The sequence below is a fragment of the Myxocyprinus asiaticus genome, chromosome 30 (assembly GCF_019703515.2).
Source record: "Myxocyprinus asiaticus isolate MX2 ecotype Aquarium Trade chromosome 30, UBuf_Myxa_2, whole genome shotgun sequence".
NCBI classification, from domain to species: domain Eukaryota; kingdom Metazoa; phylum Chordata; class Actinopteri; order Cypriniformes; family Catostomidae; genus Myxocyprinus; species Myxocyprinus asiaticus.
In genome coordinates, this window is record NC_059373.1 from 2,748,896 (window position 1) to 2,767,099 (window position 18,204).

At 35.3% G+C, this 18,204-nt stretch overlaps 1 protein-coding gene across 2 annotated transcripts in view; it reads left to right on the top strand.

Annotated features, from left to right (window-relative positions):
* Positions 1 to 13,367, top strand: part of LOC127420660 (DENN domain-containing protein 3-like) — a 44,842-nt gene extending 31,475 nt beyond the window's left edge. The window contains exons 19-24 of one of the 2 annotated variants that reach the window (XM_051663083.1): positions 4,526 to 4,665; positions 7,277 to 7,437; positions 7,984 to 8,123; positions 8,232 to 8,350; positions 11,657 to 11,794; positions 11,924 to 13,367. In XM_051663083.1, coding sequence (XP_051519043.1) covers positions 4,526 to 4,665; positions 7,277 to 7,437; positions 7,984 to 8,123; positions 8,232 to 8,350; positions 11,657 to 11,794; positions 11,924 to 12,127 — 902 coding nt within the window. In that variant the 3' untranslated portion in view covers positions 12,128 to 13,367. Of the gene's footprint in view, positions 1 to 4,525; positions 4,666 to 7,276; positions 7,438 to 7,983; positions 8,124 to 8,231; positions 8,351 to 11,656; positions 11,795 to 11,923 lie in introns of those variants that run through there. The other variant, XR_007893845.1, reaches the window with a different exon arrangement.
* Positions 13,368 to 18,204: the final 4,837 nt, after the last annotated feature.

Here is an 18,204-nt window from a genome sequence, read left to right on the forward strand (position 1 = left end):
TGCAGATAGACTGCTTGTGGAAAAGTAGTAACATGTTGACATGCTTCTATGCATTCCTGCAAACTCACTGAATCAGGAAGGAGAGCAGTTTTTTTAGGTGTTCTTCAGAATCTGCCCCGAGGAATTCAAGAGTTGAGTTTCTATATCAGCACGTCTGCATCATCGCTTATTTCCTCAATCGTGGGACTCGCGTTCCTCCAGGCGTTTTCTTTTCTGCCGCCCCCTCCTTTACTGTGTTACGTGTTTGATTACATATACTGTATCTCACTGGTCAAATCCAGGATGATGACTCATTTAATTACATCTGGGTAATTGATGCATAGATTATCTATGAGCTGTTGTTTTATCAACATCAAGATTTTAGGTTAAAAGTTTTATGTGAGGAGGCCTGGGTAGCTCAGCGAGTAAAGACGATGACTACCACACCTGGAGTCGCGAGTTTGAATCCAGGGCGTGCTGAGTGACTCCAGTCAGGCTTCCTAAGCAACCAATTGGCCGGTTGCTAGGGAGGGTAGAGTCACATGGGGTAACCTCCTTGTGGTCGCTATAATGTGGTTCTCGCTCTCGGTGGGGCACGTGGTGAGATGTGTGTGGATGCTGCGGAGAATAGCGTGAGCCTCCACACACGCTACGTCTCCGTGGTAACGCGCTCAACAAGCCACTTGATAAGATGCGCGGACTGACGTCTTAGACGCGGAGGCAACTGAGATTCGTCCTCCGCCATCCGGATTGAGGCGAGTCACTACACCACCACGAGGACTTCGAGTGCATTGGGAATTGGGCAATCCAGATTGGGGAGAAAAGGGGAGAAAAGAAAAAAAAAAAAAAACGTTTTATGTGAATGAATAAATAAGGGAAAACTTATATTTTAGTTGCAATAACTAGTCACTGTTTGTGAATTTTTGTGTTGTTTTTTGTTTTTTTGCCAGTACAAATATTCAATGAAATCTCTCAATTTATATTGCAAAATAAGTATGAAAGAATGAACAAAATGCTGTTTAAAGTCGTGTTAGATAGATATGGCTTGCACCACAGGACACCTCAACATCCCAAAAGTATTTGTCAAATAACCGTTTTACACATCTAAACTTGTCACTGTTATTCTGATGTCCTATGATTTGAGCAAACTGGGTGAAACATGGAAAAACCAAGTTGCTCACATGAAACTCCTTATTCAAGGGTCTAAAACCTCTCGACACTTAATCTTTAACTAAGTTTGTTAAAGGCATAATGGCAGCTAAACAAGCATAGCTCTAGATCAGGTAAGGGGGTCACCTAAGTGCAATTTCACCAACTGGATTTCTGACTGTCTGTCAAAATATGTTTTGCATCAAGTGAAGCTGCTTTAAGCCATTATATCAAGTGTGCCATTTCTGTGTTTTAGATTCAGATTTATTACGTTTTCACTAGCTCAACAACTGTAATCCTCAGATATATCATGTGTAGAGTGCCACTATCTGATATACATCAAGGAAGACTGGTCACCAGACTCATCAAGTCACCTGATGTTCTGATAAGAAACTCTGTAAAAGTCTTTCCAATTCTTTATTGACTCAGCTAAACATAATTGCAAAAGTCACATGTTTTCTCTCCACATCTGAGGAGTGAATGTGAATGAATGTTACATTTATATAGTGATTTTCTGACACTACACTCAAAGCACTTTACATACTGAACAGGAGACTCTCCTCAACCACCACCAGTGTGCAGCATCCACCTGGATGATGTGACGGCAGCCATAGTGCTCTCACCACACATTGGAGTTATATTTATGGATGGGGATTATTAGGAGGCCATGATTGAGAAGGGCCAATGGACACCAGGTTTACACCCTTACTCTTTCAAGAAGTGCCCTGGGATCTTTAATGACCACAGGGAGTCAGGACCTCATTTTAACATCTCACCCGAAGGACGGTGCCTTTTTACAGTATAGTGTCCCCATCACTATACTGGGGCATTAGGACCTACACAGTCTGCAGGGTGAGCACCCCCTGCTGGCCTCCCCAATACCTCTTCCAGCAGCAACCTTAGTTTTCCCCAGGAGGTCTCCCATCCAGCTACTGACCAGGCTCAGCCCTGCTTAGCTTCAGTGGGCAACCAGTCTTGAGCTACAGGGTGATATGGCTGACTGTTAATCTCACAAAACCTGGTTTATCCCAAAATCAAGAGAAAGAAACAAAAAAATAAATATTTTGCATTAAGTTAACAAAGTCTACATTTAGGGCCTTAAAGGTGTTTTTTTTCTCCTCATTAGAATTTCATGACAATTAAGCACATTTTCCCCCTAATTCTCACTAATGTAAAGTGAAAAAATAAAATAAATATTTTTAATTTGTAAAATGTGTATACGTCATGGTAGCATTTGGTGTACTGCCTTTAATTTATGCTGATTTGATTAAAAAAAGTTGAGAAATTTTTTACTGACAAAATGACTATTACAGTAATGTGAATCTAATTAGAATCACTGGTGACACTTTATAATAATTACAAGTTATGAAGTATTTATAAAGCTTTAGTTTATAGTTTATTTATAAATCGTTGTTAATACATTAAGAGAGCATATGCAAATATTATGTAATTCTTTTTTATTACACGGCACTCTGGAATACTTGATTCTGATTGGTCAATGGCACCAGCAGTCTGAAATTTCAGACCGCTCATTCGGGTATTTGCAAGCCATCTTTCCTGCTTCTCAGATTTCTGTGCAATCTTCACAAGTATGCTAATAAAATAACTAAAAATCAATGTTTCATGTGCATTTATTTATTTTGCAACTAGTCTTTAAATAAGCGGTTTAATGAGCAGTCAGATGATCATTAATTACAAAATAAACATCAACAGAACAAACCGGAGGTGGATTTCAGCTTTTCAGCTGGTTCTTTCTTTTCACATAATTACATAATATCAACGCAAATCAATATTTTCTGTCCATTTGTTCATTTATTTGGTTGGTAGCGGTGTAATAAGTGGGATAATGCACAGTCAACTGGTTGTTATTGCAGAATAAATCCTGACAGGGTGATCAGGACCTCTTGTATCACCCTGAAGGGATTTATTCTGCGATTAACAAGCATATTTTCTGTTGCACATTATTTATTGTATAATAAGATCATTATATTTATATATATATATATATATATATATATATATATATATATATATATATATATAGATAAAGCAGTTTGATGATTATTTTCGTCCTTAGTAGAATTAGATGCAAACCAGTGATAAAGTGTTTATGAGAACAATTAGAGGGTAAAAATATCTGTAATTAATAAATAAATTATTTAGAAATGCAATGTCCAATTAAAGGAATATTCCGGCTTCAATGCAAGTTAAATGCAGTAGACCGCATTTGTGGCATAATGTTAATTACAACAAAAATGATTTTGACCTGAAATAAAAAAAATAAATAAAAAAAAATCTAGTTTACATTAAGACACTTACAATGGAAGTCAATGGGGTCAATCCGTAAACATTAAAATACTCACCGTTTCAAAAATATAGACACAAGACGTAAACAATATGTGTGTTAACATGATTTAGTGTGAGAAAATCATAATATATCCTATTTTACTTCTTCGTTGCCATGACAACGTACCGCATAAATCCTCAAACCTCAAAATGACCATAAAAAAAGATGATTTAAACAACTTTACACCTCAGATAACACACAAAAATTATAAACTTCACATTTCTGCCTTTAAACCCTCCAAAAATTGGCTCCATTGACTTCCACTGTCCAACTAATATACATACATCCAGTTCATTACATTTATAAATGCATGTATACATTTATTTTTATTAACTATGAATTTATGCCTTCTTAATGTTCTCAAACACATCTGTTAGTTTGCATCAACTTATATACATTAGTTGTTTACATTATCAAACTGCTCAAATATAAACTTGTTAAACATTAATAAATAGTTTGCTACGGTGTACATAAATGAATAACATGGTGTTTATATGTAGCCTATTAATGTATTAATAATGTAGGAATGATAAGTTATAAATGATCAATAAACCATAAACTAATGCTTAACAAATACTTCATACCGTTTAGTTATTATAAAGTGTTACCAAATCATTACTACAAACATACAAGCAAAACGTCAAAATGCATTTAAGTAGTGAGTATCTGAAGGGAAAACTGAACACTTAACTGTCATGAAAAAACTAATTCACAATGTCCTAAATTCTCCTAAAAATAAGCTTCATTTTCTTTTATGCAATATCATTTCTTTTTGATTTCGGGTTTATGACCCAGACGTATTTGCATCAGATTCACCCAGTTAAGCAATACTGGAATACATGAAGCAAATAAAACCCTTTGCACAGATCTCACTCCCAAACCACATCCCTCCTCCTGACAAACACCCCAAACCCCCTTGATTACTACAGTAAGAGTGCTCTGACACACCACGGGGAGGAGTTTACCACCATTCAGAAGCTGAGCTGTTATGAAAGCGTGAGACGTGTTTCCAATGTTCTGAAGTGTGCATGTGGTCATGTCTTATTATAGGTCATCTGGGCGTGTCAGACTTGAACGGCGGTGGGAACCCAAAGCTCTGGTGTGCCATGAGTGATGGGAAGATGCTGGTGTTTGACGCAACCAGCTGGTCCATGCAGCAGAACTCCGTGCAAGTGGGAACCTCTCGTCTGGTGAGGAACTTCCTCAACAAAGATTAAACGATCTTGATGTGTGACGTATGCCATTTACCATGTCTCGCACCCCTTATCTCCTTATCAGACATGTGAGGTTCTTTGAGTTATGAGTGAGGAGGAAATCAGGGATAATAACAGAGAACTGCTTTTTATGACAGCTAATATGCATTCAGCTTTAAACAATGATTTGCTTTTGACCGACACTATTTGCACCAAATGCGTGGATACTTACAACGTCCCACAGTGTGTGTACATGCATCACAGGAGATATTGTTCTTAAAGGTACAAAATAAATTCCCACCACAGTGTCATTTCCAGCACATCTCAAATTCTGTATTGTGTTTCATAGAATTCTGTGCTGGAAATGATGCTGATGGAAATGACATTTTTAATGTTTTTCAAATAAAATAGCTAAATTACTAATTTGTCTCGCTAAGGCTAATTTCATAGCGAACATTTGATGTATCCTAAAAGCACACAATTCTATAATATTTTCACACTTAATGCATAGTTTGGCAAAATTACAGCTTGATTGGAAATAACACTGAATAAATGTATGTGATATTTCTCTTGATTTTTCTTTGTTTTGTCTCATATTTCATCTCAAGCATACTCTTCACTGACACTTTTGTCCTCTTGGATAACAAGTACACTAACTTTTGAAAAAATCTTATTAGGGCCAAAGTAGTTTGGTGTGGTGGAAATGATGCCACAACTGTGGGACAGTCATAATTTTAAAAAGTATATAGAAATTATTTTCACAATAAATTTCAAAATTCATCAGGCCTATGTTTATTTCACTCTGTTTAGATGATCTTAGTTTTAAACATGTAATCATTTGTATTTTTATAATGCATATTCATAGTTTAATATTGAAAAAAACAGTCAAATGAACACACAAAAGGCATTTCAAAAGTACCAAAAATAAAGGTTGAAGGTCTGGTGAAAAGTTTCCAAATTAGTTCTAATGAGACCTTCATATAAAAATAAAAAAATCTGTTAGTTTTGGGGGCCTGGGTAGCTCAGCGAGTATTGACGCTGACTACCACCCCATGGAGTCGCGAGTTTGAATCCAGGGCATGCTGAGTGACTGCAGCCAGGTCTCCTAAGCAACCAAATTGGTCCGGTTGCTAGGGAGGGTAGAGTCACGTTGGGGTAACCTCCTCACGGTCGCTATAACGTGGTTCTCGCTCTCGGTGGGGCACGTGGTGAGTTGTGTGTGGATGCCGCGGAGAATAGCGTGAAGCCTCCACATGCGCTACGTCTCCGTGGTAACGCGCTCAACAAGCCACGTGATAAGATGCGCAGATTGACGGTCTCAGACGCAGAGGCAACTGAGATTCGTCCTCCGCCACCCGGATTGAGACGAGTCACTACACCACCACGAGGACTTGGAGCGCATTGGGAATTGGGTATTCCAAATTGAGGAGAAAAAAAAAATAAAAATAATAATCGGTTAGTTTTAATAAAAAATCAACCCCTGGGACAAGAAATTTCCTGCAGTTGAAGATGCACCCGTATATTAGTTTTGTAACTAATACGCAAGATATTTTGCAACAGCGACTGGCTGTACATTATCCTGTCTATTACAAAGCTACTTGCAGTCATTTCAATGGAAATATTTCTCCGCTGAATGCTGCTATTGACCATTTTTTATATTTCATTTATTGTATGTTTTTGACACATACACTACAAGCCAAAGTTTGGACATTAACTCTATGAAAACGAAATATGGGGAATATGTTGGATTGTTTTATTTGTTCAAGTCCACCTTAAAGCTTTCATACACTGAAAAACATATATATATATTTTTTTTTTTTTTTTGTTAAGTAAATAAAGCAGAAAAGATGAAGTACTTTCTATATTAAATAAGTTAGTTAAACATGAACTTGAAAATATTAAGTAAATTCTACATACAAACATGTAAAAATTAATGCTCTAGCTATTATAAATATTGTTTATAATTGTTTATCTTTACAATGTGTCATCATTTGTCAGTCCTGAAGTAGAAAACCTTGTCATATTTATTTGCTAATTTGAGTAAATTTCACTGGTAAATAAAATAAGTACATTTGACTTAACTTTTCGAAGCTGGTGTTCCCAGCATGCACCGGGCTTAAATAATTGAGCTTGCATGGCTTCACTGTTTGCCAGTTTAATTACACCATTTTTATTGTTAATTTTGTTGTTATGATTGGTTACTTAGTTTAGTAACTTAGTACTTTTATTTTTTACTCAAAGTTACCAGTTCATGGTAAAAAAGCAATTTCATGCATTTAGAAGCTTCCATATGTCATGTAGTACATGATGAAACATGTTTGTAAGGAAAATGTAAAGCCTGACATGTTCTAATAATATGTTCATTTAAATGTTAATAAGTACCATATATCATAGTATATCATATTTTCTCACTTTAATATAATGTCCTGAAATTAAGTAGATTTTACTTAATTTTATACCATTAAGATTTACTTAAAAACTGTGTGCAAAAACATTTAAAAATAAAAATTAAGTAAATCATACTAGTTATTTTTATGTCCATGGTAGTAGTGCTGCCCCCTAGTGATTGTTGTTTTAACACACACTCTTTTGGTTTTGCTTTGTTCAGAATTGCATGTTGGCAGTGAATCAGCAGCAGCTGTGGATCGGATCTCAGGATTCATTTATTTACATCGTAAATCCGTGCAGCATGTCCTGTAACAAACAGCTGACGGAACATCGTGTTGAAGTCACGGGACTTGCGCTGGAGGAGAGAACTGACAAATACAGGTGACACAGACCACGCAGATCAAAGTTGGGCCACAGGGGCCTGGGTAGCTTAGCGAGTAAAGACACTGACTGCCACACCTGGAGTCGCTAGTTCGAATTCAGGGCGTGCTGAGTGACTCCAGCCAGGTCTCCTAAGCAACCAGATTGGCCCGGTTGCTAGGGAGGGTAGAGTCACATGGGGTAACCTCCTCATGGTTGCTATAATGTGGTTCTCGCTCTCAGGGGGCGCGTGGCGAGTTGTGCGTGGATGCTGCGGAGAATAGCGTGAAGCCTCCACACGCGCTATGTCTCCGCGGTAACGCGCTCAACAAGCCACATGATAAGATGCGCGGATTGACGGTCTCAGTCGCGGAGGCAACTGGGATTCGTCCTCCGCTACCCGGATTGAGGCGAGTCACTACGCCACCACAAGGACCTAGAGAGCATTGGGAATTGGGCATTCCAAATTGGGAAGAAAAATAAATAAATAAATTAATAATAATAATAACTGGGCCAGAAATGTTAAATGTCATGTCATTTTTAATGCTTGACAATGTCTCATTCAAGTCAGATGGTGGCGTACTCGTGCAGTGCGGAGGGTACAGTGATTGTGTGGGACGTGTCCTCGCTGCAAGTCAAACGGCAATTCAGAATATCATGTGACCGGCTGCAGTCCATTCAGATTCATAATGGCATGCTGTGGTGCGGTAAGTCTGCGTAGCCTCCTGCCTTATAGTAATGCATAAAAATTATAATTGCATTCGATACGACACAAACTTTTTGTTTTGTAATTAACGTGAATTCTTTTCTTTAAGGTTCTCACGATTGTCTAATAGAAGTGCACAGGAATGGTACGGTACATCGTAAGATTTCACTTCCAGATCACCTGTTGAGTTCGCCGGGGGGGTTTAGCAGTTTCCTGCTTTTTAATGAGGTAAAGATCACCAGTTTGACATTTCCTCTCTGTGTTTTCACTCATCCAGTTGTCTGTGCATCCACCCAGCTGAGCTTCATGACTCATTAGTTGCGAGAGCAGAGCCCATTTTGATCAAACATTTAATGGATCACTCGTGAGGTCATTTATTGGCAGATTTAATGGGTTTCTGGTCTCTCTGATGAGCTGTGATGTGTTGTGCCACGTTTAAATGCATATTAAACATAATTTAAGGGCATTATGTTATTGTGGCAGAAGCATTTATGTAGATGTACAGGTCAAAAGTCATGATATTATGTAAATTTGGTTGCACTTTATTTTACTGTACGTGTACTTTCAGTATTCTTACAGTGTACTTACCCAAGAAAGTACTGAGTAATATTAGGTAACTACATGTACTTAATTGCGGGTTAGGGTACAGGGGCCTGGGTAGCTAAGCGAGTATTGACGATGACTACCACACCTGGAGTCGCGAGTTTGAATCCAGGGTGTGCTGAGTGACTCCAGCCAGGCTTCCTAAGCAACCAAATTGGCCCGGTTGCTAGGGAGGGTAGAGTCACATGGGGTAACCACCTCGTGGTCGCTATAATGTGGTTCTCGCTCTCGGTGTGGCGCGTAGTGAGTTGTGCATGGATGCCGCGGAGAATAGCGTGGGCCTCCAAAGGCGCTTGGTCTCCACGGTAACACGCCCAACAAGCCACGTGATAAGATGCGCGGATTGAAGGTCTCAGACGTGGAGGCAACTGAGATTCATCCTCCGCCACCCACACTTCTAAATGCCTAAAAAAATGGCGTATAAAGTTACCGTAGAAACATAAGTCAGACATACAGGGCCCTATATTAAAAGCGCTAGCGCTATGCTTTAACTAATATGTGCCAAGTCAGTGGGCATGGCCATAAAGTTTTGGTATTTTCACGCAAGCATGCGCTAAGTCTAGGCGCAAGTGGGTTTGGCGAAATTACGCACGTAAAGCGCTTATGAGCTGGATCAAGTGCAATTTAATTCGGAGGTTCTTCTCCAGTTATTGCAGCGCTTGCGTCCAATTATACAGTCCATTACATAAAGCACTAGCGATATAAACAAAGACCGCACATTCATAAGAAGCTTTTAGTGTAAATGGACTGTATGCAATGAATTAGAAGAATATAAATATTTCTATGACAGTGACACTCCTTTTTATATGCATGGAAAATGTGAATCTCATCAGAATTTGGAGTATGTAAGGATTATTAATCATTTTTATTAACTGAAACACATGGCTAGTATTGGCTAGTATTAAATGGAAGTCAATGGGGTCAATCTGTAAACATTAAAATACTCACCGTTTCAAAAATATAGACACAAGACGTAAACAATATGTGTTAACATGATTTAGTGTGAGAAAATCATAATATATCCAATTTTACTTCTTCGTTGCCATGACAACGTACCGTTGGCTAGTATTAACAGTGATTGTATCGGCACGCACTTCACTTCTAAAGGTCGATTTTGATTTTGAAAAATTGTATTTAATGCAAAAAAATGTAACCTAAATATTTCTACATTTAAATTACACTTCAAACAAACAACAAAGAAAAATATAATTCAAATAATTAAATGGTCAAAGAAATCTTACCAAATCCAAGCATTTTATCCTCTCCAACTTCTTCCACCGGCCTCTTTTGCAGTGACTTAAAAATCACTCAGTGACAACAGGTGGAAAAATACCAATACAAATTAGATCATAAATGCAATTGTAAATAATAATAATAATAAATGAAAAATAAACCGATAGATAGATAGATAGTTCAACACAAATCTCATACATTTTTGTTTCATACAACAGCTTCAGTGATTGTCAGGCACATAATTTGATGTTCCACAATATTTTCACTTAATACACGATACATCCACAGTTTGCAGGCATACACCCACAGACAGTGCAAACACTCCCACACGGCCACTTGTGCTTTGCGCTAGCATGAAAATTGCGCTTCGTATTAGCGTTTTCACGTAAAAGTGATAAGACGTAGTGCTCGGTCATTATGCATAGCGCTGCGCTTTGCACGCTTATAAACATAGATCCCCCTATATGCATCTTTACTCTTTAAAGTAATGGTATGCAAAGACATATTTTATTTATTTAAAATAACGCTTACTCTTTCTATGGAGATGATAGAATCAAATACACACAGAATCTCAAAGGTCTTCATTCTTCATAAAATAAGGGCTTGTGGGTTTATTCGGAGAGCCTTAAAATAACATGTGAAAATGAAGAATTTTGAACAGAAATATTTTACTATTGCATAATATAATATTATATCATATGTTATAATAAAAAATATTTAATATAACATAATAAAATAATATAATATATAACAATATTATATTATATCATATAATTAAAAATATAATATAACATAATAAAATATAATAATATATAACATAATATTATATTATATCATATGTTATAATTAAAAATATATAATATAACATAATAAAATATAATAATATAATATATAACATAATATTATTTTATATCATATAATTAAAAATATATAATATAACATAAAATATAATATATAACATTATTTTATATCATATAATTAAAAATATATAATATAACATAATAGAATATAATTATATAATATATAACAATATTATATATCATATGTTAAAATTAAAAAGATATAATATAACATAAAATATAATAATATAATATATAACATAATATTATTTTATATCATATAATTAATAATATATAATATAACATAATAAAATATAATTAAATAATATATAACAATATTATATTATATCATATGTTATAATTAAAAATATATAATATAACAATAAAATATAATAATATTATATATAACATAATATTATATCGGATATAAAAATATAATAAAATATAAATAATAGTAATATAAAATGTATATATTAAGATACATTTATATGTATAATATAATATAATATAATATAATATAATAGCTATTCAGGTTGACTGAGTAAGATATATTTTAAATAGTTGGACATTTTATTATTTAAAATATTTTTTATTTCATTCTACCACCGTGCAGTATTTGAAACATTTTGAAAGCCTAAAGGAAATCATACATCTCTATTTTAGTGTATGATTCCATGTTAAATATCGAATAAATGACTTTTTAAGGTGTATGAAGCACACATGCACCTTAAGAAGTATGACAACTGAACGTGGCAATAGTGAAAGCCCTAAAACAGATGATGATGAATCGTCATTATTTTCATAATTTCAGGTGTCATAATCATAACATCCCTAGTCACTGTTGTTGATTTGTTTGCAGTCGGAGCAGCTGTGGGCCGGATTCGCAGACGCAGGTGAGCTGTGTGTGTGGCACTGCAGAGATCTGACCAGACCCATAAACCGTATCCAGCTGAAAGACTGCGCAGGTGTCATCTGCATGATCAAAGTCAAGAAGCAGGTGAACATGCCACACATCTGTCTGCCTCTCTGTCGAAATGCATATGTTTCTCTGAATCTAAGACTTTGTTTACTAACATTGAAAGTTCTAGAAGATTAAAACATTCTATAATATCTTTCTTTATTTGAGATCTGGGTCGGATGCCGCGGACGCAGCAGCACGGGAAAAGCTCGCGGAAAAATCTACGTTCTGAACACAGACCGCTACACGGTAGAGAAGGAGCTGGTGGCACACGCGGACTGCGTTCAGACGCTGTGTTCAGCTGAAGATCGTTACGTGCTCAGCGGAGCCGCGCAAGATGACGGCAAAATCGGCATCTGGAAAGTCGAGTAAAAAACCAGCAGGAGCACAACTTTGAAACAGGACTTTATGGGAGATAATCTGCATAAGATATGAAAATGTATTGCATGTTTCTAACTAGTGGAACAGTATGCATTAGGAGAAATATTATGAAGCATTTGGAGGTGATACAAGCGCCGTTTAACAGCTCTGCACTTAATGTCAGAAGCCAAAACAAACATTATACAGTCTATCATAAAGAGAGTGCAAACACGCTCTGCCGCATGAGAAATGTGCCGTATTAGTGCTCATTGATGCACATCTCGTTATTATAAAGGGACAAAAACATGCAAATAATATTGGCATTCATATGAAGATTGGGAAGATGAAGTAACTTTCACTACATAACTGTTGCTAGAAGTCAATATTGAAGGGAAACACTATTTAACACTATTCCTCAGTGTTATAACAGTATTAAAGTACCTCCATCACTAAAAATGAGTCACGATACAAGACTTCCTCTGGAGCTGAAATCCAAAAACTAATGAACGTGTAAATGTTTTTAAGTGTTTTAGACTTTAATGGGCAAGAAATGAAAAGTCTGTTTTTCTCATGAATTTGTAAGCCGGTTAACAGGTATTTTCTTGGGGATCACTATAATTGTCACTCAATGGTTGCCATACATGTAATTTGTCATGCAACTTTTCCCTTTATGAAAAACAGCCACATGGTGTCATTTTACAAATGTGAAAATGCACGTTACTCTAGTTTTCTTATTTATCAATAATAGTTAATAGATTAAGATGTACAGGTAGTTTATTTGTTTGTTTGTTTTTACATTTTGAGTGCAAGAACAATAATAAACCATAACAATAATAGCAAAAATAATCATAAGAGCCACAATTTTCTGACATAGAATCATATGAAGAAGCTACTTTTATGTTTATATGAAATGTAAAGAACTTTTCTAAATACAGTGTCATACAGTACATTTGTACTGACATATTTAATAGAACATATTGCAAAAACAAATAATGGACAAATGTTTTTATGCATGTTGTTCATAAATGTCACTTTTGAGACTGGTGTTTAGATGGTTTCTTACGAAATTATAATAAACTAAAACTTGGCTTTATATAATCATTATAAAATTAATTTGACTCAAACTGAAATTGTCTTTTTTTTTTATTGTCACAAAAAAAAAAAAAAAAAAAAAAATGTGTATAGAGCCGTGTTTTTCCACGAAAGTTTTAGATCCTTAATGAAATTTAAATTATAATTGTATTAAAAACGTTACACAAATATATATATATATATATATATATATATATATATATATATATATATATATATATATATATATATATATATATATATTATACATACACACACAGCATATGTAATAGATACTATTTAATATTCTATATAATAAAAAGATTGTGTGTATGTATATATCAGTATATATATTTAATATAAATTATTTAATATTATATATATATATATATATATATATATATATATATATATATATATATATATATATATATATATATAGATGTTTATGTAATTTTTAAATATAATTTACTTTAAATAATTAAAATATACAATAATTAAGAAAAATAAAAATGAACAAATAAAAATAAAAATGTTATAATGCTTGGGCAACATTTTGAACATGAGTCCATTTTTATTGTAGATGTAGTGTATTAAATGTATTTTTTATTTTTATTTTTATTTTTTAAATATGTAAAATCATGTACACTCTTTGAGAGTATAATATACAAAAACACTAATTTTGGCCTAAATTAAAGTTATTTTATTTTATTTATTTATTTATTAATTTTATAGTTGCAGTTGTCTTTCAAATGTATCATTCCAGTATTGTTGTGCACCACTAGAGGGTGGCAGAGTCATTTTATTTATCAGATGTAATAACTTAATTCCTGCTTGACATTTTGTAGATTTTGAAATACCATCTACCTCATGAAGTCAATACTGAGACTGACAGAGCTGTAAGTGTGCCTTACATATCTTTATTCCAGGAAAAGATGATTTCAGTAGCACAAAAATAATCTATAGAACTAAAATGAGAGACAAGAAATTCAGCCACTGTGTTGATCTGATTCGACAGCTGATTTTATCACTTTTTAGTGTTATATTTCCATTTGGGTATCCCAAGAAACAAAAGACACGTTTTGCTTCATTGAGTGCCAGTGAAGTCTGTAAACTCCAACTGCAGATTAGAGATTACAGTTTATAATGATAATCCATTGAGATCAGGATTTATGCTGTTTTAATCCTGTCTATAGCCTCTCGGTGCTCTTATCAAAGTGGGTCAAGGAATTATGGCCTGCTGGATTCATTCATCTGTGAACAGGACCACAGAGTCCAGAGCTAACACACTGACCTACAGAGCACATACAAGGATATGTAACGGCACTCTTTTATTGAATAGTTCATACGGCTGATAATTAAGATTTTACATTATACTAGCACATTAAATTGTATGTGTTTGTCTGTGTGTGGTTAGGAGTATCTGTTTCTTCTGGGATTTTTCCTCTGCCAATTGCTTCCAAAACTATTGCTATAGAAAACAAGCATATGCAATTGGACTTTTGAACACCTTATAGTGACTGAGATTACCCCTATTTAAAGGGATACTGTAGTTCACCCAAAAATGAAAATTCTCTCATAATTTACTCCCAGATGTGACTTTTTTTCTTCTGCAGAACACAAATGGAGATTTTTAGAAGAATATTTCAGCTCTGTAGGTTCATACAATGCAAGTGAATGGTGACCAGAACTTTGAAGCACCATAAAGCACATAAAGGCAGCATAAAAGTAATCCATATGACTCCAGTGGTTTAATCCATGTCTTCTGAAGTGATATAAGTCTGGGTGAGAAACAGATCAATGTTTAAATCCTTCTTTATTGTAAATCTTTACTTTCACATTCAGCCACCTGCTGGTCGGGGCTGGTCAAAGGTAGAGATTAGTTAAAAAAAGGACAGAAAGTTTTATCTGTTTCTCACCCACACCTATCATATCACTTCTGAAGACATGGATTAAACCACTGGAGTCTTATTAATTACTTTTATGTCTCCTTTATGTCATTTTAGGACCTTCTGATTTCTGGTCACCATTCACTTGCATTGTAAAATAAGTTCAAGGAACATAGATATTTGAGTTATGTGCCCAAAACTTGACAATACAAGTAATGTTAAATAAAGACAACTTGACTTTTGTAGTAATGACAACATTAGGGTTTGCAGTGGATTACTTTTATGCTGTCCTTATGTGCTTTTGGGGGCTTCAAAGGTCTGATCACCATTCACTTGCATTGTATGGACCTACAGAGCTGAAATATTCTTCTAAAAATCTCCATTTGTGTTCTGCAAAAGAATGAAAGTCATTCACATCTAGGATGGCATGAGGGTGAGTAAATGATGAGAGAATTTTCATTTTTGGTTGAATTATCCCTTTAAATAAGGCTTTCCAAGATAAATTATATTATAATAAAGTTTGTCTTGTAAAGAATTAATGTATATGAACATTTGGACAGTGTTCAAAGCTCATTTTCCAGGCTAAAACAGAACTAAGGGGTTAAATCTGGCAGTTTTCTGTGGAGCATGTGCGGCATGGCAAGTAAAACAGACAAAAACCACAAAGACATGACTCATTTAGGTGGGTCCACAATGGGTGTATTACTATATACAGGATTATTAAAGTCAGCAATGCTGGTGTGCTGTCATACTGATCTGAGATATGACGATTAGCCTACATTTATAGCCTGGCCAGGAATACCTGTTCCCAGATCAGCATAAAGGAACAATACTCATGAAATCATGATAATCTACTGACATCCATACAGTAATCACATACAATTGAGACACTTATGAAATAAACAGTCAGCATAAAGAGATTTGTTTAAATACCAAAAACATAACCCACTCCACAGCAGTTAATATGTGACTCATTTTTATTATTAACAAAGCACCAGGTCACTTGATTTATTGCCATTTGACACCATTTTTATGGTTCGTTCTCTTAATATCACACACATATATATATATATATATACACACACACACCGATCAGCCACAACATTAAAACCACCTGCCTAATATTGTGTAGGACCCCCTCGTGCCACCAAAACAGCACCAACCCGCATCTCAGAATAGCATTCAGAGATTATAGTCTTCTCATCACAATTGTACAGAGTGGTTATCCGAGTTACCGTAGACTTTGTCAGTTCAAACCAGTCTGGCCATTCTTTGTTGAACTCTCTCATCAGCAAGACATTTCCATTCGCAGAACTGCCGCTCACTGGATGTTTTTTGTTTTTGGCACCATTCAGAGTAAATTCTAGAGACTGTTCTGTGTGAAAATATATATATATTACATAATAATCATATGTATTATACTGTACATGTGTCTGAGCATTAGTTTAGTTCATTGCCAACAGCTGCTCCTTTAAAACACATTATAACAGTCACTTAATGTGCAATGTGCTCTCAGATGGACACTGGCACCCTACAGAGACCAGACAAAAAACAGCACACTGTTAGACTGAGAGTCATATGCACAGTTACTCCATTGTGTCCAGGCGAGTTCCCCCGGAATGTACGATTCACGAACGAATCGTTCTTATGAACCGATTCTTTTTCATGATTCTGTTGAGCCGATTCGCAAAGTGTTCACTCAGGGATGAGAATTTAGCAGTAAACCTGCAGTTATGATAAAAGTATTTGGAATAATAAATAGAGAATATTTTTAATTACATGTTGTTGTTAAACTAATCATATTAGCCTGTTAATTAGCCTTATGTTAAAAATAAATAAATAGAATTTAAAAAATGGCAATTGTGGTTTAGGTACTTGTTTGATTGAAGCATTGTCAGAGGATTATTGTTTAGTTTGATCACATTTTTGGAATGTGTAAACCTCACTCCACTGGCCTCAAGAGGCGCACTAGAGACTGATGCTAGGGGCTGTAGCCTTTAGCCTCCTCGTTAGCGCACCCGCCTCCCATGCTGGAGACCCTGGTTCAAATCCCGCTCTGTGTGGGTTGAGCAGGACTAGTTACCGTGGTGCTGTGACCCGAATGGGAGTGAGGTTTAGGGGGTGAGTGTAACGGGAGCCAGCTGGTATGTGATAGCTGTGCAGTGTGTGTAAACATCACTCCCCTGACCACAAGAGGTACACTAGCGACTGACGCTAGGGGCTGTAGCCTTTAGCCTCCTCGTTAGCGCACTCGCCTCCCATGCCAGAGTCCATGGTTCAAATCCCACTCGGAGTGGGTTGAGCAGGACTGGTTACAAAGGTACCATGGTAATAGAAAGGCTTGTTTTGGACACCGTAGAATTATCATGCTTATTAGGACACATGGTAATGTCAAAGATTTTTGGACATACATATTTAATATAACACAACATTTCACACAAACGACATAACGTAATCAAAAACATAGTGGTAAACAGCAATTTAAAAAAAATACAAATAAAAAAGAGAGAGAGAAGAGCTATCTTTTAAATTATAAATCAAAAAACGAATCTGCCATAGAAAGCGAACGCATCGATTTTGATGGAGCAGTTACCACACTAACAAAAAAAGCACCTTTTATATTGTTTTCTGAACAAGATAACATGGTAATTTCATAGATTTTTGGACTTAGCCTACATATTTAACCCTTGTTATAATAATAAAAAAAGTTACTCAGAGGTCCTTAGAGGACAAAAATGTTCACGCCAAAAAAACTGCCATAATAATATTATATATTCATATTATTTTCAACTTTCAATTAGTTACTTTTTTAACCAACATCAGTCCTGATCATAACTAACAAATATTCATTCATTTTCAGGATTTGAACCCTTTAAATGGCAGGTTGTTTATATAATGCCACTGTTGTTTTTTACACACACACACACACACACACACACACATTTCTCAATACACACATACAAAACACACTCTGACATCCGTGCCAATACACACACACAATTTTAGCTACATCATTTATTTAATTGGCCTGCAGTGCTCTATAATACAGCAAATAGAAAATAGGGGAAAAGCTTGTATTTGCTCCATAGGCTAAACATGAGTAAAATGGCGCCATCTGGTGGAAAAATA